This window comes from Plecotus auritus (genome assembly GCF_963455305.1).
Source record: "Plecotus auritus genome assembly, chromosome: 2".
In the NCBI taxonomy this organism is placed as follows: Eukaryota; Metazoa; Chordata; class Mammalia; order Chiroptera; family Vespertilionidae; genus Plecotus; species Plecotus auritus.
The window spans coordinates 229930515-229958045 of NC_137771.1; the positions used below are offsets into that span (position 1 = coordinate 229930515).

At 48.6% G+C, this 27531-nt stretch overlaps 1 protein-coding gene across 2 annotated transcripts in view; it reads right to left on the reverse strand.

Annotated features, from left to right (window-relative positions):
• Positions 1–981: 981 nt before the first annotated feature.
• BACH1 (BTB domain and CNC homolog 1) overlaps positions 982–27531 on the reverse strand; it is a 33096-nt gene continuing 6546 nt past the window's right edge. The window contains exons 2-5 of one of the 2 annotated variants that reach the window (XM_080652488.1): positions 12677–12965; positions 9279–10613; positions 7200–7406; positions 982–4671 (exon numbers count right to left, since the gene is read on the reverse strand). In XM_080652488.1, coding sequence (XP_080508614.1) covers positions 4219–4671; positions 7200–7406; positions 9279–10613; positions 12677–12910 — 2229 coding nt within the window. In that variant the 5' untranslated portion in view covers positions 12911–12965 and the 3' untranslated portion in view covers positions 982–4218. Of the gene's footprint in view, positions 4675–7199; positions 7407–9278; positions 10614–12676; positions 12966–27531 lie in introns of both variants that reach the window. The other variant, XM_080652487.1, reaches the window with a different exon arrangement.

A 27531-nucleotide genomic window follows, 5' to 3' on the forward strand; every position in this document is an offset into this window, starting at 1 on the left:
ACAGTCCCCTGCCCTCGGGGGCGCTGTCCCGGGTAAGCTGGGCGACTGGCTGGGGTTCGCCCACGTTTAGCAAACCCCCTGGGCTCACCTGCGCAGCCGCGCCCTCCCACGGGCCTCCATCAGCCATGTGTATGCCACGCCCACCTTCCTTCTCAAATGGCCCAAACTCTGAGCCAGGTGGGGTGCGGGGGCAGAGGCCGCGGGTGCTACTTCCTGGCCCGCTCAGAGACTGTGACATCCACCCCTTGCACTTCCGTCCTCAAAGCCCCTGCATCTGACCTCGTGGTAACCATGGTGACCACACGGTGGTCCTGGGGCTGCCAGGCCCTTGGCCTCCCCCACTGTGACGCTGCCTCGGTGCCCACGCATGCCAGGCTGACTGGTGTCCCCTCTTCCGGCGCGTGGTCCACACCGAGATCCCCGGCCTCTGACCTCCGTTTCTCTCCTCCTCGGACGCAGCCGCACCGCCCAGCAGCCTGCCCCAGGCGGGCCGGGTGAGGGTGTGGCATCTCGGGTGGCTGGTGCTTTGCCGTAAGGGTCGCCATGCGCCTCGCAGACACTTGGCAGTGGGCTGGCCTCCACCCGCCCTCCCCCCCCCCCACCCCGGTGCTGAGTCACGTTTCCCGGAGAGGGGCACACGGGGAGTGCAGGCTCTGGGCGGCCAGCCTGGTACAGGGCCTGGCCAGACGTAGGCTGGCACCTGGGAGAGGTGCCTGAGCAGGTGAGTCTGTAAAACCCGGGGACTAGAGACACAGAGTCCCCTCAGTAAGCCCCACCTCTCCATCCGAAGCCTGAACTGCAGTCACAGGAGCAAGGCAGAAGCTGTGCTCCCTGAACCCCCGTGTCTGGGAACAGGATTCAGGCACCATCATCAAACATGAAGTCCTCCCTCAGACAAGTGCTTCCTGACCAAAGACACAGATTAGTAAAGTCCCCTCAGAGGTGGAAAATGGAAATGGAATATACAACTCTATTCAATTAGAAGCAATTTTAGGGAATTTTATTTAACTGTCAATTTATTGCCAACATCTAACATCTATCGTTTTGCTACATTTGGATAAGCACATTAGGGAGAAAATATAAATTAAATACTATGAAAGTTTTCTTTTAATGAAATATGACCTTAATTGGCTATGAATATATAAATTTAGTGGTTTTATTGCATAGTTAGAAAACTATATTAAGAAAGATACAAAAAAATCAATAGATGTTTATTTACAATTAGTATGCCATTACGGCTTTAAATTTTCATTTACCCAACAGGTTTCAAAGAATAGTTTATTACATGCCTTAATAAAACCCTTAAAATATTTACAAATTCAAAACAGATGTTTTATACGGAAACAAGTTCACCTGAGAATTCATTATAACATTGCCATTTGGTTTTTTTCCAAGTTGTGAATGTGGCTGAGTGTCCACATGCAACCTGTATCGTCTACCACATCAGATATATTTAATTCCCACCCGGCTAGCGTGTCTCAGTGGTTGAACATCAATCTACGAACCAGGAGGTCACAGTTCGATTTCTGGTCAGGGCACATGCCCAGGTTGCGGGCTCAATCCCCAGTAGGAGGTGTGCAGGAGGCAGCCAATCAATGATTCTCTCATCATTGATGTTTCTCTCTCCTCTCTCTGAAATTAATAGAAATATATTTAAAATATATATATAATTCCTTATTCAAAACTGGTGAAACATTAAGCTACAGTAAATTATGTTAGAAAAGTTACAAATGGAGGACCAAGATTTATAACCATATTTGCTTTGAGCGTAACAATTTAACAAATCATTTGCTATAGGTGAACTGAAATAACAAAATTTAAGATAATGTTATTTTGCTGAGTTAGACAATAGCTTTTTAAAAACCATCAAGCATTGAGAAAGCCGATGCATAAACCAGGGGCCGGGACCGTGGGACTATGCAGCCGACAACGGAAACCACCTTCCCAGCTTCTGCGGAGACGACGATGCACAGCGCCCAGCACCCGCACCCTCAGGAAAGCCAACTTCAACAAACTTTTAGGAAAAAGCCTCTTCAGACGTGAACTTTAAAATACACGTAAGTGTGTGATCCTGTGCAATCTGTGGGAAATTACAGCCAAAAGACAAAGATAAAACCTTTTTTATCTTCCTGTCCCGCTGTTACAACTTGGACATCACGGAGGTGTGAGGTAGTGTGGTTCCTTGTATCCCATGCTGGCTAGTGAAACGACGCTATGCTTTACGTTGGCCAATAACCGGAGCATCATTACCATAAACCCTAATGCTAAGCTGTTTATACGTAGAGCTCAATTTAAACCAAATGCCTTAAAAACCATATACAAACTCTGGAGACAACTAGGTTTTATCATTAAAAGAAAGAGGAAGCTTTCAAAGCAGTTATTTACAGGGGCAATTAAGCAGATCATGTGACACCTGCACACACACACACACACACACACACACACACACACACACACACACGCCCGCGCGCGCGCACTGCTATGACAGACGGCTGAGTGTCTGCTGAGGTAGGAAAATCAAGGATTCCATGGGCTTGTATTAGATTTTATATTTGTAAACCAGAAGCATTTTTATATTATTTCCTATTTTGAAGTTTTAAGTATCAAACAGCTACACGGGGGTGTCTGTGCCCACACACTGTATAGGCTGGGGTGCAGTAGCACAGAACTCATCTCATTCTCCCTGACACCTTCTTGAGTGTATCTGTACAAGCCTCTAGACTACAAGCAAGCCCAGCTAGTTTTCTCACAACCACTAAGCCAGTAAGAGAGAGACGAACCGCAGGACACAGGCTAGGAAGGCCATCTGCAGCCACCGCCCATCAGGAAGGGACGCATCTGGCCAGGAGTCTGAAGTCCTGTGGTCCCTGTGCTCTCAGCCAAGGCCGCCTTGCTCCAGGCTCACTGTCCTGGACGAGGGCTGTCCCCACGGGAGCGGCACCCAGGGGCCCTTCGCGTGGTTCAGGACGCCCTGTATGAAGCCTCAGGTGTCCGACCTGGTGAAGTACTGTCTGACCCAAACACCCTCACTCACGCCTTCGCACCCTTTAGCACGGGCCTGCGAATGTCTGTGACTGAGAACATGCTTTTCCAACGGTAGGAGGTCGGCAGTCTCGCTCTCCGTGTCAGACGTAACAGCAGGCTGCCGAGACCCAGCAGGCAGTGCTACAGGAGCACTCGGAGGCGAAAGCGGCGTTCAACAGGACGGGCAGACACAAAGGACGACTAAGAGGACCAGGACCATGGGCCCCGAGACACCAGATTCGGGAACAGAGCAACAGTCACTCTGATTCCAAATTCACACGCACGTGAAACAAGATCGCGTGTCCCCCCGTTTCACAAACCTGTGCGGTTGTTCTAGAGGCATCTCTAAGTCTACAGTAACACTGTCCACAAGTAAACCATGGATTTCACAACCAGATGGAAGTGCCTGCCTCCCCTAGTCCTGCGGGCGGCCCTCTCCCCGATGTCGGGCTCTGCAGGGCGCTGTGCTGGGGGGAGCAGGCAAGCCCTCAGGGTCCAGGGAGCCAAAGGCAACACTGCCTGAATCCAAGTCCCATTCCCCCCAAAGGGACAGAACGTCAGGAGGCAGAGACCTCGAGGACCGGCTGGGTAGACTGAGAGGAGATGAGCCGTGGCTCTTACCTGCTGCCATGACCACAGCCCCTAATGTCCACACGACAGGGGCAGAGCCTCTGCCTCAGGCCACCTCCCTGCCCCGGCTCCCCAAGGCCCACGGGAGCTTAGGGTCACAGTGCAGGCCACCCACCCCTGGTTTTAGCTCCAGGCTTCAGGCATGCCAAGCAGCTGCCCCGCTGTGTGCAGCCCATCAGCGCTTGGGCCAGGCTCTTAGCACACCAGGCAGGGCAGGCTCCTGACTCCCGGGGCCCTTCCTCGGGGAACCCTGCAGGCGCCTGTTACACTGCCGCTGGAGAGGCCAGTCCACATGCTGGCATTCTGAATGAGGGGAGAGTGGCTGCTAACAGTTACTGTTCTTTGAAACAGAATAAAAGTCTCACTACGTGTTCGATGGGACTTCTCTGTCTCCAGGATGCCGCCATCTCTGCATCTCCGTGGAGTCGAGGCATCAGGGGCCTCAGAGGAGCCCTCTCGGCCACGGAGGGAAACAGTCCTGTCGGCAGACCAATGGCTGGATGAGGCTCAAGACACATGCCAGAGCTTCGGCAGGAGGCTCGGGCTGGAGGGAGGAAGTGAGGCTCACTCGTCAGTAGTGCATTTGTCGGTCATCTGCTGGCAGAAGTCGGAGATGCCTGCGCTCTGCCGGCTCTGTTCCGAGGGCCCCTCGCCCTCCGCGGCCACCCTGGGGCTCGGCCCAGACTCCTGGGCCAGCACACAGCCCAACCCACTGCCCTTCCCGCCGGGGAAGCAGGGGCTTTGGCCCCCAGCAGGCGGCGCGGCGGGAGGCCCCTCCGGTAAACTCAGAGTTGGTGGGAACACAAGAGCACCATCCGAAGTACTTTTGTCCTTTTCAGAAATTAAAAACGAAAGAGGGCAGTCTGAGGCCGAGTACTTGGCGAGTATCTGAATCTGTTCCTGGCTCAGAGCCGCCTCTTTACAGACTTGCTGGCAAAGTCCGGTCAGGTTCTGCTTGGTCTCACCCAGCGTCGACAGGATGTGGTCTCTCTCCCTCAGCAAGCTCTCCTTCTCACTCTGCTGTGGGCACAGAGAGAACGCAATGACTCGGGGGCATTAGCAGCCATTTGTGTCTGCAGTGTCTTCTGTTAAACAAGGTCACATTTTCCTTTCAATTCAACTGAAAAAGGTAGTCAATGCCTCAGGCCCACAGTCCCTCATCCACACTCCTAGGCCTGACGTGTCTTGGGATCAGGATCTTTCAGATTTAGGAAGACAATGTGGGCGCACAGCTTCCCTCTGGCGGGATCTGGGGCAGCCACCCACTGTCAAACATCTCTACACTTCTAAATAAAACACAGTGAAATATCAAACAACGTGCAAGTAGAGAAAAAAGGATTCTACGTTGCCTGATGTCGTCTGCCTCAGTTTTTGGCCAAAGCAGTTGGGACACTCGCAGTGTTTCCGGTGGGTTTCCAGCTCTCTGGCTTGCACACTGCAGAAGAACAAGTGTGCACTTACATTTTAGGCAGAAGAGCCAAAAGCAGCGCAAGCACACTCATCGTAACTCCTGCGACTCGCATCACCGCCAGGTTCTACAGCGACTGGCACTGAGCGCTGACTTTGTGCCGAATATTGTGCAAAACGTCTTCGAATTCGCACTCTCGGCTGTGTGACTCACACGACTGCTGGTTTAAGTAACATTAAACCCATGTTACAGGTGGGACTCAGCGTCTAAAATGCCCACAGTCGGAAATCTAACGTGTGAACTACGAGAGTGTGAAGAACTGGGGGGTGTGGGGGGAGGGTCTGTTTGGTCAACCATATTATTATTATTTAAGAACTGTTCTCTCTCCAGGCAAGTCTTCACACAGTGTTCTCAGGTTTGCTGGCTCCTGCAGCCCGTCCACCACCCCCTGCTGGCAGCTTGCTTCCCCCTCGCTCGCTCGCTCACTCCCCTGCCTGCTGCCCCTACACCTGCTCTGACCCAGCGGGAGCCAGGGGACCGGCGGAGAGGAAGTAAATGCTGGCGGAGGGCCAAGGCTCCCCTGTGGGATTAGACAGGGCTCTTGGTTTCCTGCTCACGGGCAGGTTCTGTGGCGCTGACGCTGGGTTAACGGTTAGCTGGGTGATTTCAGTGATAATCCTCTAACCAGATTCTTTTCTGGAACAAAAAAGCTATAAGGGTAAAAGAAAAGTTGCTTTATACAAAAGTACTATTACGGGTTTATATAAAAGTTTTTCTAAAAAACTGTGTAAATCTAACTATGGTAATTACTTTTTAAATATTTCATGGCAGCTAACATTTTGAAAAAAATAAAGTACTAAATTTTTATATTGCAAAGTATCCTCCAATTTGTTCAGATTTTTATACAATTGATCTGTTTGTTTCTGGGCAGCCTACAAAGGAGGTACATGCCCCTAACTGGGAATCAAACCCACAGACCCAAGCTAGTGCTCTAACCACTGAGAAAACTGGCCAGGGCCCAAACCTGTGACTTTTCTCCTGTGTTCCCAACCACTTTAATCACGCAGCAAAATCACAAAGCTTCTCATCTCTCTCGTGCCTTCACTCGTAAAAGATCCGGTTTCTCGTTAACTTTTTACAGTTGTGCCTCGTCTTTTTAAATAGTTACATGTCCTCCTCTTTTTGCACAATTAAAGTATACACAAAATACATAAATTTTTATTTTTCCACTTTTCTGAAGGTATATAAAAGCACGGTTTTCTTTCTAAATTGTTTAATTGCTATTCGTAGCTAGAATGTTCATACTGGCTACAATCACCATGTTAAACTCTCCCCAGTAACTAACAAACACCCAAAACGGAGCACAGAAGAAATGCTGTCTGCACAGTCCCAGCTTGTGTTGCTCAGACAATGTTCCTTCAGCCACCACTAGGGGACAGAGACACCTGGGTGCAAGGTAATCATTTTCCAGTTACCCTGTGTTTTGATGCTGGAACCGAAAGTAAGATTCCACAAAGCAGGCATTCCTCACACTCAGGGTCTCCTTAGTTCTAGAATGTTCCTTCCCTATCAGCATCTGACTTTTTCCCTTAGATAAAAGACCCAAGTGGGTTTGATTCGGTATCAGCCAAAACAAGTTATTCAGGTCACAGTGTATCTTAACTAACAAGTGAACCAGTAAGTGTCACAGATACATGGCACAAAACACTGAAGTGCCTCACATCTTGCATCTTGCATCTTGACTCAACCTAAGAATTAGGTAGATGGTAAAACTATCTTTAATTTGTAAATCATTCAAAAGGCACCTAGAAATAGTTCTCAACTGATAACACACTAAAAGCCCCACCCACCCACACCGGTCTTTGGTCGTTATGGCATTAGGGCCACAGGCCTTTGATAAAATAGAGAATATAGATTATGCTATAATATGTAGAATACTTACATATGTAGTCTATAAACATCCTCTTTTTTTATTTCCTAAATGTCATATAATTTTTCTTAAAACGGTATGTGGTAAATTTTAAAGTTAATGTATAATTGAACGTTATAATCTGACTTAGGAATTAAAGTAGCTGTTTCCTCTACAATGAAGGAGAATGGGTGGATGCGGTGGAATTGAACTCTCTGGCATCCTTACCAGCTTCTCGATTTCCGACTCCAGGTTCTGTATGCAGTCGAGTTTCCGCTTGCGGCAGCGCTGGGCAGCGATCCTGTTCTTACTCCTCCTCCGGATGTCGTGGATACAGTCCAGCTGTTCTGGAGTCAGCTTGTGCATCCTCAGCAAGGACTGGAAGTCATTCCGAGAGAGGGAAATGATCCGCTGTGCGTTAAACGGCAGTTTTACCTAGGACGGGAGACAAGCATCAGTCACCGCTGCTGTGTGAGTGCTCCCCGTCACACTCAGCCCTGGGGGACAAAGGCACACACATCTTCGCTTCCCAGAGACCTTCTCTCAGACTTAGAAAGCAGAGCTCTATGCCCAGTTCCTGCGCAATGCCTTAGAGCCGTGGTCGGCAAACCGCGGCTCGCGAGCCACATGCGGCTCTTTGGCCCCTTGAATGTGGCTCTTCCACAAAATACCACGGCCTGGGCGAGTCTATTTTGAAGAACTAGCGTTAGAAGAAGTTTTAAGTTTAAAAAATTTGGCTCTCAAAAGAAATTTCAATCGTTGTACTGTTGATATTTGGCTCTGTTGACGAATGAGTTTGCCGACCACTGCCTTAGAGTAAAGACTGGTATTTATTTGATGTTCCTAGCCTCCTTTAAAGAGGGCTCAGAAGACAAATAAAATGAGAAGCAGGTATTTTATAAGCAAATCAATTATGTCAACACAAATATTAATGTATTTAAAATGAAAAAAAATTTATTCTACTAGTGCATGTTAATAATCCACAGATATCTTTATGCCTCTTTCTAAAGTGTTTTTTCAGTATATTTTTATTGATATCAGAGAGGAAGGGAGAGGGAGAGAGACAGAAACATCAAGATGAGAATCAGCGGCCTCCTGCACACCCCACTGGGATGGAGCCTGCACCCGGGCCTGTGCTCTGACCGGGAATCGAACCCGGAGCTCCTGGTTCCTGGGTGAAGCTCAGCTACTGAGCCACGCTGGCCAGGCTCTAAAGTGCTTTTAACTGTTTTTATCCAAACGCCCCCCACTCAAATATCTACTTTATTCTTTGATTTCTATCACTCTCTGGCTCTGATTTAATACTAGTATATTAAGCTAGTATTTCTAAAGCATTTCAAAGAATGTATTTTTCTGTCAGGAAATGATAGTTTCACATAACTCATTTTAAAAGCTACACATCTTACTTGCCAATGTAGAAATAATTAGACAAATGTTGTAAATATTTTAAATTCATTTTCAAGATACATAAATTTTGGGGGAAAAGTTCTAATAACAAAATTGTGTAACAACGTAATTATATTAATGACCAAAAATGCAAATAAAATATTGGTCAGTTTCTCTGGCAACCTACTTAGTTGGTTACATATATGAAATACTTTAAAACTTGTTAAATATTTTTAACATTCTTTTCACAGTTCCAAACACTGGATTTATAAGTAGCATACAAAAATCTACAGATATAACTCATGCACACATCTTACTTCTTAAATCACTATCACCCCCTCCCACAGCCCAGGAAAAAACAGCCTCTTACCTCTTCCAAACCTGCCGTCCAACAACTATGAAACCAGAGACAAGGATAAAGAGCCAAGAAGCCCTGGGAGCCATAGGCATGTTTTACAAACAGCAGCCGTCGCATACCAACTACACGGAGCCCTTGCTAAGCTAGTGGACATCATCAGTTAATGCTGAGAGGCTAAGGGGAAACAGGAAGAGAACGGCTATGGGAGAGTCACGTGCTAGGAAAGGCAGGTACAATGGTCACCGCAGTCCTGCCGAGGGGCTGCCCAGGTGCAGGACCCCGGGGCAGTGAGTGGACCGTCCCTGCTGCCCGCTCAGGAGTCACACGCAGGGACCCAGCACCACTGCTGCCCTCCTCAGGGACCTGGCATCCGAGGGGCTTACACAGCCCTGTGGGCCTCCAGGCCATGGCCGACAGAAGCACCTGCTTGGTGCAGACCCCACAGTTTCACACCTCACGGGGCGGTTCCCCCCGCAGCCCGTGCTCCCCCCGTGGGGCGCCAGGCGCTGACAGTGAATCCCCGTCAGTGGAGCCAGAGCCTGCCTGAACCCCCCCAGCCTCACCTCACATTCCTGCTCTCGGGCTGAGCAGGGCTCGCTGTCCCCTTCGGTGTCCGTCTCCGAGTCGTCCCCCAAGCTGATCACACAGGCGTACGGACAGGGCTCCTGCTGGGGCTCCGAGGCATAGCCATCAGCTCCCATCTCCAAGCTGCCCGCGTGGCCTTCGGCGCTCAGAGTGCTGATGAAAGGGCAGCTGACAGAACTTAACGTTGCAAACGTCCTCTGGCCCGGCTCCGGGCTCTCGCTAATCCTGATCCCCAGCCAGGGACACTCGGACCGCTTCTGAGAGTGGCTCTGTTCTGGCCCATCTTTGGCCCCAGCAGGTGACAGCTGCACTGGGCAAGGAGCGTCCGTGCTGCAGAGGTCACTCCAGAAGCCCCTGGCCAAGTGCTCGGCCACCTCGCGCTCCACGCTGCTGCGACCACCGGGAGGGCGGCCACCCTCTCCCCGGGGGCTGGAGTCCGGCTTCAAAAGTGAATCCTCACTTCCAGCCAAGGTCTTCTCTTCTCCGACATCTGGGCCTGACAGCGGCTTTTCGGTTAACACTGCTGTGGGCTGCATGCCAGCCAAGTTCAAGTCGCCATACTGGTCGTAGGTGTGCAGGAGGGACAGCGAGTAGAGGCCCGGGGGGTCCGCGGGAGAGTGGAGGAACGGCGGCCCTGTCTGCTCCAACGGGCACTGAGAGGCAGGCTCCTCCGTGGCGTCTTCAGGCCCCGCCGCTGAGCTCCTTTCTTCACATTTTAAAACCACCTGCAGGTCTGCGCAGTCCTGGGCTCCTCCCGGACACTCGCTTTCAGGCGTCTCACTGGGCGGAACAGCAATGTGACCATCTTTGAAGCCCGACTCCACAGCGCGGACTCTGTCCGTCCCAAACGCCTTCTGGAATTTTCTGTATTTGGGGCATAGAGGTGGCAGAGCCAGAGCAGCCTCCTTGTCTAAGCACATGGACTCCCAGGTCTGACTGGCACTGTCTTGCAGGGGAGGTGACAGTTTTGTATTTCCTTGGTATCCACGGAGTTTACACTGAGGAGTCTGAACATCTTTATTTTCCAAAAATTCCTCCACCTCATTAATTTCTAAATCCCTCTGGTCCAAAAGCGGAAACTTGAGGCCTGTTTTCTGACAGGGGGAGGGGAAGCACGTTTTTCTCGGGCCTTCTTGCTGGTTGGCGGTGGAGTCCGAAGACCTAAATCTGAGAAACTGAAAGCAGGATTCCTCAATGTCGTGGACGCCTAAGAACTCCACACACCTGCACACTTCGTCCACGTTGTCCTGACTCAGGAACAGCTTAGCAGTGTAGGCAAACTGAAGTAAAGGCTCGAACCCTTTAACTGTCACCTGTCAACGCACAAAATGAAAACAGATGCATCACTCGACAGCTGTCTGGTTGATTACACAAGAGCACACTAGAGAGGTGCACCTTACCTGTGACGACGATCAAGCAGGCTCTTTAACTGGGTAAGACAGCTATTCCCGGGGGCACGCTCTCACACACACCTCCTCACAGGGACCACACCCTGCTCACAGAGTCCACGCTGACTTACACACGAACTACAATGCACTCTCATGGGAAAAGAAAGAGAAACAGCACCACACTTTCTCCAAATGGGCTGCAATGAATACACCTAGAGCAGGAGGAGCCGAACACAGGCGGTCAACCCCGGAGTCCACGCCAGCCCGCCAGGCAGGCATATGCCAACAACTCCAGCTGCTGTCAGCCGCAGAGGGAGCAGCTTACGGGTGAGGACAACACAGCTAACGGACTTCCAGGGGTTCTGATCCAGGGCAAATGCACAATAAACGGTAACTACCACCTTCATCTCATTCCAGAAACTTGTAATAAAATTGTTAAAGATTCAGATTTTTAAAGTGAACAAAGTGAAGTTCTAAAAATCATGCAAAGATCCACGGGCTCCTGGCTACACAAGCTTTAAGCAGACATGTGCACATCTGCACTGAACCTGCCTCTACACGGTGAGGGCAGACGGAACGGACCGGGCGAAGTGCAGGGAAAGCCTCGTTCTGTGTTAAAATACCGAACGGCTTCTTCAACACTGAGGCCTTAGACATTCTGAGCTGTGGGCGCTGCACTAGCTTCCAAAGGGTTGGAAACGAAAAGCAGCTCTCCCCGCTGACACACGGGGGAGCAGGGCACTCACACTGGCCAGGAATGGGAACGCGCAGCCGCTCGGCCAAGCGGCCCAGGGCTTCCTGTAAAGCTGGAACTCGTCCCCGCACAGCCTGGCAACTGGATCCTGCCCTCTGTCCCCGGGAAATGACCTGGACGCAAATGTCCACAGAGACGTTACTTGTACTAGCCAAAAACTGGAATGAGCCCGGTGCATCCACACTGTGGAATACTACTCGGCAATCAAAAAGAACTATTGATACATGCAACCTGGATGAATCTCGAGGAAATTAAGTGGGAAAAAGCCAATTCTAAAAGGTCACATTCTGTGTTATTCCAATTATATGACGTTTTTGAAACGACCAAACTTTAGAAAGGAGGACAGATCAGTGGTTGCCAGGGGTTAGGGATGGAGGGGCGATTATAAATGGTTCCTTGGGTGTGGGAACCACTCAGCATCTGACTGTGGTGGACACACGGAACTGCACAGAACTTCCCCCCCACACACACATACACACACACTTAGTGCAAGTAAAACCAAAAACTCAGTAAGATGATGGGTTGTATTCATGTCAATATCCTGGTGGTGATATTCTACAATAATTTTGCAAAATGTTCATTGGAGGAAACTGGGCAAAGGAGGTCAGGGCACATGCCTGGGTTTGTGGGCTCGATCCCCAGTAGGGGGCGTGCATGAGGCAGCCGACCAATGATTCTCTCTCATCGCTGACGTTTCTCTTTCTCTCCCTAACTCTGCCTCTCTCTGAAATCAATACAAATATATTTTAAAAGTTAACATTAAAAATAACAGCCCCAACTGGTTTGGCTCAGTGGATAGAGCATCGGCCTGCGGACTGAAGGGTCCCAGGTTCGATTCCGGTCAAGGGCATGGACCTTGGTTGCGGGCACATCCCCAGTGGGAGGTGTGCAGGAAGCAGCTGATCGATGTTTCTCTCTCATCGATGTTTCTAACTCTCTGTCCCCTCTCCCTTCCTCTCTGTAAAATATCAATAAAATATATTTTAAAAATAAATAACATACGTTACTCATCTGCTCAATAAATATTTTAACTAACATCCAAAATTAATAACTTTACATGTAAAATGTCCTAATTTTGTGGAAAAAAGTTAAAGAAATGTATTGTTGCCGAACCTCGGAACCACGCCTGAGCCTCGAGACACGACGGTTTTGGCTTTAACCTAGTGAACCGTAAGAGACGGAATAGGTTCCAGGAGTTAAAATCAGGGTGGCTTCCCAGGGTGGCCCCGCTCACCTCTTCTGGGAGAGAAATGCTGAGCTCCGGGTCGGCCTGGCCCAGGACCCTCGCATGGAAGTAAGTGCTGCAGGCGGCCAGCACGGCGCGGTGGGCGCGGAACGGCCGCCCCTCCACGAGGACGGTGACGTCGCACAGCTCATCCTTCCTGCGCTGATCGTCGAGGCTGAGCAGGACGTTGGCGCTGTGCACCGAGGACTCATAGGCAAACACCGCACTCTCCCCCCGAGACATCCTGAGGTGCGCGTGGGGCTGGGACGTGCCGTGAAAGCATTCTCCCGTGTCCAACCTGAAAGACACGGGCGGGCAAGGTGTCACCTGAACGGAAACGAACACGAAGGCCTCAGTGGCCCTGGAAGCCTTACCATCCCCTCCTGTAAGGCAGGGCTGGGAGCACTTCTCACACCAACGTTAGGGCAAGGTTCTCGGGGGGAGAAAGGGTTACTTACACGGGGCTCTGGCAGTGAGGCCTTCCATACTGAGAAAACACGACATTTGTGGGGGCACCCATTCCTGTTGCTCTAAGACGGGAACAGGCGTGTGGGTCCCCAGGGGGTACGACTGGGACAGGACTGACCAGTGCGAGGCACCGTGCCCCACGCTCTCCAGGCCCCATCCCCAACCTAACAGCTGGCAGGAGGGCGTGGTGCTTCCTAACAAGGGACACGTCCCACAAAAGGCCAAGTTCCTCCAACAGGAGGAGGAAACGACCTCTTTGAGAACAAGTCTTGCTCCACACGACACAGCGCAGGCCGCAAGCATAGCTCCCTCCTCGCTGGGACACAGGTCACATGCACAGAGGCTCCTGGCTCTCTCAGAACGTCAGGACAAGTTATCAACAATGTGTGTTTTTAAGATCTAAACTAACGTATAGCAGCCTCCATACATTTTTATCCCCTACAACCACCTGCAAAGAAAGGTAGCCAGCCTATGTGTATCTGTGTCTCAGACATGTACTGCCGTCCTCACATACGTTTCCAACACATTCGCTCTCGTGTTTCCTTCCAGACCCCAATGCCATGGTGAGCACCCCCAGTTTGTGCACCCCCATGGCGTGTGATCACGTGACGGCGGCTGAGAAGCTCCTCAGGAACCACTCCTGTGACCTGGGCCCTTGTCCCCCTGACACTTGACTCACTGCCTAAAGCCTGAAGGTCCCCAAATGCTGAGCAACCGAGGAAACGTTCCTGTCCTCAGGTTCACTCTCCTCCAAGCAGATGAGGAGAGACGAGGACCGCAACGTTCAGACAGACCAAGCAGACCAGGGCATCCCACCTCCAAGACTCAGACACGATGCACCTCAAACTCTATCCCACTTCTGTGCTTGCTTCAAAGAGCTCCGTGTGGCTGAACTGTGAGTTCCTCAGAGCAGTCCATGAAAACAACATCTCAGACAGGGCTCAAGCCCTGCCCGACGTGAGGGATCCCAAGGTCGCTGGCTGACTCTGCACATCACACGAAATCAGAGCAACTCCAGAGTTACCCCCCGAACTGCCTCGACTTTGGGGTGTGCCCACAGGAAACAGTCAATTCCCTTTGGCAACTGGTCTTCATACTTCAGTTGCCAACAAGGAATCCGTGTTGGGAAGAGCAGGGCAGAACCGTCGGTCAAGGACATCACGCCCCTGCATGTGTGGCTCCACAGACAGTGCCTCCACCTTCTCCAGACGGCCACCTCCCAGCCAAGCAGGACTCGACAGCTGACCCTCCAGCCACTGCGTCCCCGCCTGTGCTCTCCACTGGCGTCTGCCTTGCAACCTCCTAAAACTATCCTAATCTTACTTTCTGTTGGGCCTTCACCCCTGTAACCCTGAGGCCCTTGCATCCCAAGGGGACTCAGCCCAAACCATTCCCAGACCCTCACCCCAACACTACGTGCGAGGCCCACTGCCACTGGGGGCTCACCGCTCACCTTCAGCTCCGGAGAATTTATTCTTGGCTCAACCCCCTGCTTAGGCAGTTTGGGGTGACGGCTCACCTCACAAGACAGAGCCAGCTTACAGATCTGCTGTAAGGTGCAGATGTGGGTGACATGCCAACCCCACCCATCAACTACCGCTGAGAGAAGCTGAGAACCAGGCGGTGAGACAGCCCAGGAGGCCTGCACTGCGCACACGCACACCTGGACCCATCTTCTCCCACCAGAGAGCAGGGCGCATCCTGACACCCCCCATGGGGCCCTGCACGCAATCTCCCACGGAGACTGCACATCGGCCTCTCACCCTGAGCCCCACTCCCCTCCACGAGCACTGCCACCACTCGGCCGGCTCTCGGCTACACCAATGCTGCCTGCTTCCTGCAATGGCTTACAAGCTCGCACATGCGCACGCACAGCTGTACAAAGCTAGAAGTGAACCCGTTTCACACACCAGTGTTTTCCTTCACTAGTCCCAAGTGCTCTAACTTCGGTTGTATAAACATTTCCAGTGGGACCCACTCAGGTCAAGAACCTGGCAGACCATCACCTCCTGCCCCCAAAGCGCATGCCCAGCGGCTCACAGCACGGGGTCTGGAACCCCACGCTGCCTGGGCTCAAGTCCCAGCTCGGCCACTGCCTGACACACGCCGGGCCGGCTGCTGACCCTCGCGGGTCTTGCTTCCTCCCGTGAGGCACGGATAACAGCAGCACCCACGGGGCTGTCACGAGGTTTCCCTGAGACGCGAGTAGAAGGGTTTGGCACACAGCCTAGCCCACAGCAAACAAACAATGAATATTAGCTGCTCTTCAGGACAGCACAGCAGCTTCCCTCCCCGCAAGCCCTCCGACCCTCTCGCTCCCTCTCCCACAGCAATGTCGTCCTCCCTTGCTGATAATCCCGTGGTGCCTTCCAAGTGTCTGAGGACCGACTGTAAAGCCTCGGCGTGGACCTGCGCGGTCAGACTTCCTACCTATTAACCCAGCGTCTCCTCCAGCCTGTCTCCCTCTCCTGCTCTTCCCCAGCCTCACCGTTGTCCTGCCCACGGGCACAAACTGCTCCCCACCGCAGCCGCTGCGGCACCTGCTCCTGGACCTCTGCTCTCCACTGGCCGCCTCCTCACCGTTTAGGTCTCAGCTGAAATGTCAAAACCTGGCCAGACTGTTTTCTGCCTCACGCATGTAACACAGGATCTGGTCCAATGCAGGTACTTGCTTCTGAATGAATGACTTGATATTTTTAATACAAACCCAAAACCTCGATCATCAACTTCTTCTTCCAAAGACAGCACAGCCTTCTGCCACACATACGCCCTGAGGCGGGCTCAGAGGAGCACCCTCGGTGGCTTGTCCAGAGCCAGGAGCAGTGGAAGAGCCCTCGCGCCTCGCTCTGGAGCTGGACATACACCTGCAAGACCACAGCCAGAGAAGAGCAGCCTGGGCAGGTCTGACCCGTACGAAGGAGGCCCTGAGCCCTGGCCTCCTGGCCTGGGGCACAGCAGGAAATTCAGAAAACCAACGTCCCTCACTCTGAAAACCTTCCAAGCGGTCAGTAACCCATTTCCACCCAGCAGTGTAAGTAAGCAATGACTAAATCAGGTCAGAATGGCACTCATGCCTCGGATATCAGAGAGTCACCTTCTAATATTTCTCAAACCTAAAAAGATGTAACACCCCCAAGGAACCTTCCAAAACTAAAATTCTGTTAATGTATTAATACCAAATTTAGATCCCTATGTTACACATGATTTTTTCTAAATATACTATGGTTAAAGTTCAAAATAAAGGTTTGCTGACCTTAGCAAATTGCTGACTCACCCGGTAATGCTGACGAAGGATGAGCAGACATTTCACACTTCCTGTACCTCCATTTGGAAATAACTTCTGCTCTCTGCTCAACACACACACAATGTGAGTTTTAAAACAGTGATCACTTGTTTTTCTTTCAAAATCATAAAGAAAATGAACAATGGTGCTGTGGCTTTATCACATTTTAATACAAGTAACTTTACAGATAATTTACTTTTAAAAGCTTTTAAGCACCTCAGGGAACTGCCGGATCTTGGAGCCAGGCCTGCCTGCTTTGAAGCAGACACTCAGAAGATACTGTGTGAGTGAGGGTCACGTCCACGAGCAGCAAAGAGCGGGCGCATCACCCACCTCACGTCTGTCTCACGGGGCTGCGCTGTCCCTTTAAGTTCTCAACGTGGGAGGCACAGAGAGTTACCTAACACCAAAGACTCATTTAACAGAAAAAGACAACCATCCAAACATCCTCTGTCTTCACTGAACGATGACAACTATTATCCCTACAGCTGTCTACCTGCCACGCAGCAGGGCAGGTGCCATGAAGAGAGACGGTGCCCACATCCAGAACATGCCTAGAGATGCTCTGGCTGGAAAGGGTGCCTGGGTGAGGGAGACAACGGTGACCATTATGATCCGCAGACACAGGAAGGGGAACATTTCCGAAGGCATTTACTTGCAGTGAGTCTTCAGACAAAAACTACTTCCTGGTCAATTCTCACTGAACCATAATATTCAACTAAAGAGAACTACGATTTCCAAAACAGTCCTGTTCACCCAGGGCTGGGGGAAGATGGGGGCCAATACGTGACCAGTGACCCTAGCCATCAGAAACAGTGCAACGGGCCACGCTCCTGGCCTGTGCACCGACGCGGTGCCTCCATGGCCGCCTGGCTGAGGTCCTTTCGTCCTCACTGTCCCGCCTGCCTCCCCTCCAGCGCCCGCCCCTCGCTCTGCCTCCCTCAGCTCAGCCGCAAGGCAGGGTCTCTGTGGCTCAGTCCCCTCACCACGCCTCCTTCGTGGCTCCCTCCGACACGTCGACATCCCCTACACCAAGTCGGTGGAGGTCGGTGACGATGCACGCAGGTGCCCAGAGAGGGAGCAGCTCTGAGCACCAGGGGAACCTTCTCCTCTGTTGTCCGGTGGACGGCAAAGCCCCAGCGTCAGCCCCCTGGTCTTTCCTCCAGGGCCTTTATAAGAAAAGTAGTTTAAATGGAGATGTGCACAGAAAAGAATTTCTTTAAAACATGGCGTTTCTTGTCACCATTCCCAATTCTGAAAGAGCCTTAACATCCAAACATCTGTGGACTTTAAGTCAGAGACCTCACTCAAGTCGGCATCTTCCCAACGCTCCGAGACCTGACTCACCTGCCAGCGGGCCAGGAAGAAGGACTCAGTGACCGAGATTTGCTATTTCCTTTCACCTTTGGCGGATCTTAAATACCACACTTGCTTAAACATCACATCTGATAATCGTATTTTCTCAGTCTGTTTCTGTCTGTCTTATGGAGAGATCTTAAGTGTGACTGGGTAAGAGGCATGGATGAATATGTCACAAAGGCTGAAAGGAGATGTAAAATGAAGTCTGAACAAGGCTGAGCAGCAGAAAGGCGACAGCAGCACAACAACGGCGCTCTTTGAAGAACTTTCACAATGACCTATGGGAAAGTGGGCTGGCAATCCATGTTAAAACCATGTCACTGAGGATGCCGTAATATTTCTTTAATGGAGGAACGGGGGGGGGGGGGGAGAGAATAACGCAGTTTTTGAAGCTCATGATTATTACAACATTATGAGAGGTTCCATACAGGAAAAGTTAGATTTTTTTCCCATTTACTCTTCCTAATATTAGAAATTATGTAATCATGGATCTTCTGCTATATTTACTTGGAATAATTCCGTATCTAAAATGTAAAGCTACGTTACATTTAGGAGGGAGCAGTCTGAATGGTTCAAGTCCAAGGGAGTTGTTTGCAGGCTCACCCACTGAGAGGTCAGAAACAAAAGGCAGGTTTTTTACTTCCCAAGTCAACAAACCCAACTTTGAGGATTCTGGGTAGTAAGTGTGAAACAGCTTGGAATGGAGGAAAGAAGAGAAGGAACACAGGAAAGCCAAGTTCCAGAACCAAAACAGGAATAACTGATTCCACCGTTACACTTTCTTACTACAGAGCACGTCAACAACGAGGTCTTTTATGAGTGAACCTAGTTAGCAGCTACTTGACCCCAAAGAGATTACTAAACCTCAATGGAATATGACTATGGTAAGAAAATGTGAAGTAGCAAGTGCACTTGGCCCATACCAATAAAGCAAATTTACTGAATATATATTTTTATTGGTCACTATTTTATTTTTTAAATTTATCTTTATTGTTGAAAGTATTACAGATGTCTCCTTTTTCCCCCTATTGGCCCCCATCCTCCCCACTCTCATCCCCTCCAGAGCCTTCACCCCACTATTGTCTGTATCCATGGGTTAAGCACATATGCATACAAGGTCTTTGGTTAATCCTCCCACTCCCCGCCCCGCCCCCCACACACACCCCTTCCCTATGAGGATCTTCAGTCTGTTCTATGCTTCAGTGTCTCTGGGTCTATTCTGCTCATCAGTTCATTTTGTTCATTAGATTCCACATATGAATGAGATCATGTGATCCTTGTCTTTCTCTGACGGACGTATTTCGCTCAGCATAATACTCCCTAGGTCCCTCCACGCTGTCTCAAAGGGTGAGAGATCCTTCTTTTTCACAGCTGCGTAGTGTTCCATGGTGTAAATGCACCAGTTTTTTTTATCCACTCCTACTGATGGGCACTTGGGCTGTTTCCAGATCTTAGCTACTGTCAATAACGCTGCTATGAACATAGGGGTGCACATATTCTTTCTGATTGATGTTTCAGGGTCACTATTTTATTTCTCAACTTTGAGTTATGATTACGTAGAACAAACTGCACTATTTAAAGTGTACAGTTCAGTGAGTTTTGACACTGGTATATGTGCACAAAACTACCACCACGATCAAGACTAGAAACACCCATCACTCCTCAAAATTCCACAGGCCCCTTGAGATCTCTCCTTCCTGTTTCCCTGGCTCTGGGTACCAACTATTTCTTTATGCATTTTCTCTGATCTCGATATAAATGAAATCACACACCGTGTTCTCTGGTTTCAGGTTTCTTTCTCTCAGCTTATGACAATCATACTGTGTACATCAGTGGTTGGTTTGTTTTTGTTGCTAAATAATATTCCATTACACGGATATTCCACCATTTGTTTATCCATTCACTACTGGTGGACAACTGTAATAAACATGGACAATTGCGCTGTTTCCAGTTTGGGGTTTCTGTGATAAAGCTTCAGTGAACATCTGAAGGGACATGCACTTCATTCTCTTGTGCAAATAAATATCTAGGAGTGGAGAGCTGAGTGCTACAGTGGATTTGTGTTTAACTTCTTAGAAAAGGCTAAACCGCTTTCCCTAAGCAATGGTGTCATGTGACATTGCTGCCGGCGATGTCTGAAGGTTCCAGCTGCTCCTCGCTTCCACCAAGCCTGGGACTGCGGGATCTTTCACCTTCGCTGCCTAATAAGCACACAGCACTCTCTCCCTGTGGTGTTAGTTTGCAGGCCCCATGGCTAGTGATGCTGAACACCCTGTCTTTATGTGTGTTTACTGGCCAGGTGTGTGTCTTCTTTTGTGAAACGTCTGTTCCAGTCTCCTGTCTATTTTCAACTGGGCTATTCTCTTCTTCCTGCTGAGTGAGTGGTAAGAGCCAGGAGAATTTTCCTAGGATGGCAATGAATCTATATACCCCTTAGGGAAAACCAAGACCTAACAAATGGAGTTTCCTGATGCACGAACATGCTTATCTCCCATTTACCTAGGTCTTCTTTAATTTCCCTCAGCAGTATTCCAACATCTCTGGTACAGAGTATCTTCTGTCACATTTACTCCCAAGTCCTTTCATTTTTGTTTAACGTCACTCTCTGGTTTTCTACTCTGTAAACATGAAGTTGGCTTTTTAAACATTAACCTGGTTTTGAGAGGCACAGGAGACGGTGAGGCTGTGGGAAAGGGAACACTCGCTGCTCAGCTTCCCTGCCCAGCAGCACAGACACAACATGAACGCTGACTGGTTTTCAGAACAGACAGTAAGACGGGACTCAGTGACAGCTACCGGACGGGAAGGCAGTACTAGGAACCCTGACAAAATAAAAGTAACACTGACAGGTCGGGAGGTGGGACCAGAGAGAACTGAAAAGAAAGGAGGTCCGTCTAACGACTTACAATATCCAAAGTCAAGAAGGTACTTCCTTAGATTAATGAGGCCAAAGTAAAAAAGATATATATTAATTTCGATTTACAGACTTGACCAAGAACAGGAATAAAATAATTATAAATACAGGTGGGAGGGATGGTAGAAGCAAACAAAAATCAACATTCAGGATAACAGGAAACCAACAGATAATGTCTTAAGTTCATAAATAAATGAAGTATAAACATCTTAGAGACACAGAGGTAAGTAAGCACCAAAAGAAGTAAATAGCAAAAATAAACAAACATGAATATTAACCATGAAGCAGAATTAGAGGTGGGATGGGGTGCAACAGATGAGGCTGCTTTAGGATAAGTCTCTGTATTTTTTAAAAACAACATGTATTACTTTGACTAAAAACCCAAACTAAAAAAGCTGTTTAAATAGATAGCAAACCAAAAAAGTAAAACTGGGTTAAGTCCAAATTGTTGATAACTTGGTTCGAGTCTTAATGCAACTTTTTAAAGATTCTACAAACTGAAAAGGAATTTGATAAGTGGAAAAAAAAAACAACCTCTACCTAAAATCTTAGCTCTGACATAGAAACTAAGAGATGGAGGAGGTAGAAAAAACAGAGTAGGAGCTCCTGTTTGGATTTAATATTTATGCTGACAGCACGTGTGGGTGCCCTGGGAGGGAGGGAGGAGCTGTGATGCCCGGGCCCACCTTCCCGCACCTGAGGGAACCTCTGCACTCACCAGCAGAGCCCCTCACCCAGTGCAGCTGTGTGTCTGCTTTTGGTAGAACTGTTCATTAAACCACGAGCTAATTCTTTGAGAAGGCCAATCAACTGGACCAACTCAGCACAGTCTCACCAAGACAAGATGAGAAGAAAATGAATAAACAGCATTCCCATTATCATACAAAACATACTGCAATGACTCCTCTCATTTTCTTTTTGAAATGACTCTTCTCTTAAAATAAAATGTCTTGACCTTTCCGAGACCCTGCTACCTACAATAAAATCTCTGCTCCCCTTTGGTGAACTCCCAAAAAGAGCCGTTTATATTCACAGCATCCCCACTTCCGTCTTCCTGACGTCCTGAGCCCACATCAGGCTTTTCCCTCCACGCCAGGAAAACCACTCGGAGGCTCGATGGCCTCCCCTCCGCCAATGGCAAACCCCCCGTTTCTCTCACAGCGTTCAGCAGGGGTCCAGATGAGCCATCCCCTCCCTGCATCCTTCCTTCATTCGGCTTCCAGGTACCCCAGTCCCAACATGCCATCGTACTGGCACCACCTACCCCCTTTCTTTGGGGGATCCTCCTCCTCTTCCAAACCTCTAAATGCTGGAGAGCCCAGGGCTTAATCCTTAAATTTCTCCCTTTTTTTTAATCCTCACCTGAAGGATATGTTTATTGATTTAAGAAAGAGAGAGTGAGACAGAGAAACATCATGTGAAAGAGAAACATCAACTGGCTGCCTCCTGTACACACCCCGACCAGAACTAAACCTGCAACCTAGGCATGTGCCCTGACGGGGAATCGAACCCGCCACCTCTCGGTGCACAGGACCGCGCTCCAACCAAGAGAGCCACCTGCCAGGCTCTCCTCCCCTCTGCACACACTCCCCGGTGAGCTCACCCAGACCACAGGGACATGCTCACGCCTGGTCTGCAGTCCCCTCTCATCATCTACATGTGGTCCAACCAGGACCCCACGTGACCAGCTGCACTCCCATACGACTTGTGTGTCTCAAAGGCACCTCAGAGCTAACATATCCACAAACCTTGGTTCCTCCACCTTTAGTCAGGACACACATCAAAACAGTAACAATGGTTCCACCTAGGTAATTTTTGTCTATTTCTGCATTTAAATGCTTAACCATAAACACCCATTACTTTGCAATCAGAAAAATGTTAAAAATAAGCAGTGACTATAAACAAAAAAGGTGCCTTCATTAAAAATGCAGTTCACATTTATTTTTATTGTCCTGAACACTCTCAAGTCCATTACTCTTCCCGCCCATTATCAGTGGGTAGTGGCTTGTCACTATGTAGAGAATTCACGGGTGCCTCTAAAATACAGTAGCCTCCACTGATACCTTCACAGCAGTCACAGAAGAAAATTAAGTTGTGCAGCAAGCTAGAACAGGATGGTGATCTGACCTGGGAAAAGAGAACCCTGCTAAAGAAAGAAGGGGAAAGACCACCGAGTCCGGTGCCACCATGAATAAGCAGGCGGCTCCCCTCACCCCACAAAGCCTCTGAAGACAATGAGGTGCTGACACATACACAGAATTACGAAGTGCAGGAGAAAACCAAGTTCAGGTCGCTTTAACACTGTCAGCAGGACAGTGTGGGACGAGCAGGGGTACGTGGATACAACTGAGGCTTTGCCGGTATTTCCAACTGCGATCTTCTGTCAAACACTGACTCCACACTCGGGTCCCCTAAGAGAAGCACCACCACTTACTCTAAGGAGTGGATGGTTTGGCACATTTAATAGCACCAAGCTTGGCACAAGATCAACATTTTGTCACTATTACTGCCATTATTAAGCAAGTGACCAAAATAAAACCTCATTTTACGCCCTAGCTGGTGTGGCTCAGTTGGTTGAGTGTCGCCCCATGCACCAAAAGGTGCAGGTTTGATCCCTGGTCAGGGTGCATGTGAAAGAGAGGCAATCGTTGATGTCCCTCTCTCACATCAATGTTTCTCTCCCCCCCTCTCCCTTCCTGTCTCTAAAACTAATAAAAACTTGATTTTAAAAAAAAAAGAAAATTGCATTTTAAAAGGCTCTACAAACCCAAGAATTAAGTTACAAAATGCAGAGCTTCCTAAACTTCCTATATAATAAAAGACTAATACGCATCCTATCTAATAAAAGACTAATATGCAAATCAACCGAACAGCAGAACAACCAGTTGCTATGAGGTGCACTGACCACCAGGGGGCAGACGCTCAATGCAAGAGTTGTCCCCTGGTGGTCAGTGCACTCCCACAGGGGGAGCGCAACTCAGCCAGAAGCTGGACTCACGGCTGGTGAGCACAGCGAAGGCGGCGGGAGCCTCTCCCGCCTCCACGGCAGCAGTAAGGATGTCCGACTGCCAGTCAGTCAGAGATCCCCCAAGGACTCCTGTACTGCGAGAGGGCACAGGCTGGGTTGAGGGACAACCCCCGCCCCCAGTGCACGAATTTCATGCACCGGGCCTCTAGTTTTAAAATAAAAATTTAAAGATCTCAACAAGGTAAAAAGAAAATTTTAAAACTGCACAATTCTGCTCAAGATGATTGCTAATTTCACAAGGCTAAAGATTTTCTAGTTAAAAGAGCACATTCAACCAGTCTGACCCACTTCCCCACTTGTTACAGATGAAGAAACTGAAACCCCCAGTTCAAGGTTGAAAGGGTCTTCTGCCCCCGGTCCAAATATTACATTTCAAGTATGTTCCATAATCTAAATGTGTGTGTGTGTGTGTGTGTGTGTGTGTGTGTGTGTGTTGCTGTTGTTGTTGGGGCGGGGGAGATAAAAGTAAAGAGAGGTGGAAGAACAAGGAATAGATGGAAATGCCACAAGTATCCTCATTTGTGTTAAGCAGATTAAAAGGGCATTTAAGAAATGCCAAAGTTCCCCTTATTACTCAATATCTGGTTAACTCATTTGTTATTAACACTTCTCGGGTGACATAAACATCTCACATAGTGCTAAGAGGAACCTGACGCTGAACTATGCTGAGCTTCTCTCAGATTCTGTAGTTACACCCAACTACATAGGGAAACTCGAGGGAAGTATGCCAGATATTTCACTAAAAGTTACTTCCAATCCAGAGCATTAGTGTCCATGCCCTACATTTAAATTAAAATATTGAAGATGCTTCATATATCCTTTTGTTTTCAAACTGTAAACATTATAACCATAATCCAAATTACTTATTTCTGATTGCCCAGAGGAAGCGGAAGCCCTGGAACAGAATGGAGTCAGCACTAGGAGCTGACAAGTATGCTAAGTATCTGAAAAGCGCCCTTCAAGTGCCCAGCCATTCCTTACACACCACCTTGCTCCAACTCATAAGAAATTTGAGTCACAAAAAAAGGATTAAGAGTAAAAAAAGTTCACATAAAGCTAGGGAAGAGGAGTGGAACAGAGTCACCCCCACAGCCCTCCGAAGGAACAAATCCTCCCAAGACCTTGATTTGGTACCTCTGGCCTCCAGAGTTTATACAGACAATAAATTCCTACTGTTTAAGCCACTCAAAAAAAAAAAGTTAATTAAGTAACATTTTAATTAAATAAGGCAGCAGTTACAGTGAGCAATCAGAACACCGCATGAATCACAGAATTGAAACTTTATTTAGGTAGAAATATTGTTTTAAAAAACCTAATCCACGAGTCCCTGACAGTTCCACAGACCTACAGTATCTCAATATCCACAGCTAAACCTAAACCGCTGGAGTCCAGTTCATTTATGGTACCAGCTGTACCGGTTAATAATGCGGATTTTTTTCACTAGATGGAGTTACACATATGTTGATATAGATGCGATTTGATATGTATGCTATTTTGTTGTATTGTCAACAAGCTTCAAAACTTCATACGTCAAATTTGCTGAAGGTGTTAACATCATAGATATTTTTTACACTTAAAAATGTCAAATTTCGTGTCAAAAAAAGAGCATTTGCGGGAAGTTTTAATTAATTACTTTATTTTGAAGAAAAGTGCTGCTGAATACTTCGGGAAACTTATGGTGAACATGCTCCATCTCAAGGTACTTGTGAACGCTGGTTTAAATGCTTTAAAAGTGATGATTTCAATGTAAAAGGCAAAGAACATCCAGGTCAACCAAAAAGGTTGAAGACCAACAATGACAAGCATTATTGGATGAAGATGCGGGTCAAACTCAAAAACAACTTGCAGAAAGATTAAACATTGCTCAGCAACAATTTCCGATCTTTTACAAGTAATGGGAAAGATTTTAAAGGAAGGAAAATGGGTGCCACGTCAACTGAGTGAAAGACAAATAGAAAACCAGAAAGTCATCAGTAAAATGTTGCTTCAACAGCACGAAAGAAAGTCTTTTTTTGCATCGAATTGTGACTGGCGATGAAAAGTGGATTTATTTTGAGAATCCCAAACGCACAAAATCATGGGTTGATCCAGGTCAACCATCAACATCGACTGCAAGGCCAAATCGCTTCGGAAAGAAGACAATGCTCTGCGTTTGGTGGGATCAGGAAGGTGTGGTGTATTATGAGCTTCTAAAACCAGGTGAAACTGTTGATACTGATCACTACCGACAACAAATAACCAATTTGAACCATGCTTTGATCATAAAACGACCAGAATGGGCCAGAAGACACAGCAAAGTGATTTTGCTTCATGATGACACACCATCACACACTTCAAAACCAGTTAAAGACACGTTAAAAAATATTGCCTGGGAAGTATTAACCCACCCACCACATTCACCAGACCTTGCTCCTTCAGATGACCACTTGTTCTGATCGATGGCACACACACTTTCTGAGCAGCCCTTCAAAAGGTACGAAGAAGTGGAAAAATGAATCTCTGAATGGTTTGCCTCAAAACAAAAGAAGTTCTATTGGGACAGTATCCACAAATTACCTGAAAAATGGGGAAATGTGTAGCTAGTGATGGACATTACTTTGAATAAAGCACTTTTGATGTTTCTCTTGAAATTACCGTGTTTTCTTTGATTACAAAATCCGCATTATTAACCGGTACACCTAGTAACTTGGGAGTCAAACTGCCATCTCCAAAACACAGACTTTCCACCTAAGCTCTCAATGGCTACTTTCCAAAATATAACCATCCCAAGACTTAGTCAAATAATAATGCGAGGCCTGTTAAAAGGTGAAATATTCCTCGGTTCAGACATTATTTGAGAAACTGAATAGGTAAATACTGATGTTTTTTTTAATTGAGACAAAAAAATATTTTGGCCATATGACAAGTCTTTTCTAGGACCTGAGTTCCGCAGAATCCTCGCCATCCAGTCCATGAACCCAGCATATTCAGGTGAGAGCCACAGCCATCGCAGGTGGGCATGCCCGCGGCTAAGAGAGCGTGGTTCACCTGGTACATACACAACGAGAGGTGGCAAGATAGCATCTATCCTCCTTACCCTGAAAGCATTCAGAGAGGGCAAAGAGCTTTGGACTGCTTTGAGTTCTGAATTAAGTATATTCTTTCCATATGTAACATACTTGCTTGGGTAGAAAGAGCACTTTTAATTTTTAAATAATCTATACATATAAAAGCCTAATATGCAAAGTGTCCCCTCGGGAGTTTGACCGACAGGGAGTCTGATCGCTCACTATGACGTGCGCTGACCACCAGGGGGTGGCACAGAACAAAGGGAGGCCCCTGCCGGCAGCCAGCAGCCAGAAGTGCTAGGGACCCTACCGTGCATGAATTTCATGCACTGGGCCTCTAGTTTTTAAATAAAACATGTATTTGATGTGATTGTAAAAGCAGTACTTGGTCGTTGTAGAAAATGTGGTGCGGTGGAAGGGGGAAGTCCCCTAAAGTTCCTAATCCAAAGGCAAGCACACCTTCTCTGCCCTGGGCAGTGTGTGTGGGCAGGGGTGGGCCAGCAGCAGGCCGGGAAGACCCGCCGCCCAGCACCGCTCATCCTCATCCTAACCCACCCTGACTGCGCCCACAAACGCACTCTCCACCTGAGCCATGTGTTTCTGGGGAGTCTCCAGTCCCAGCTCAAATGAATCGCGAGCCACTCCAGGCAATCCCAGTGCTGCCTGGCCCCTGGGACTCAGCTCCTGGCTGATGGGCAGTGTTGGCCCAGGAACCTCCAAGAGGAGGGGCCGGGATGCATCTTCTACGAGGCTTCTGGGAAAGAT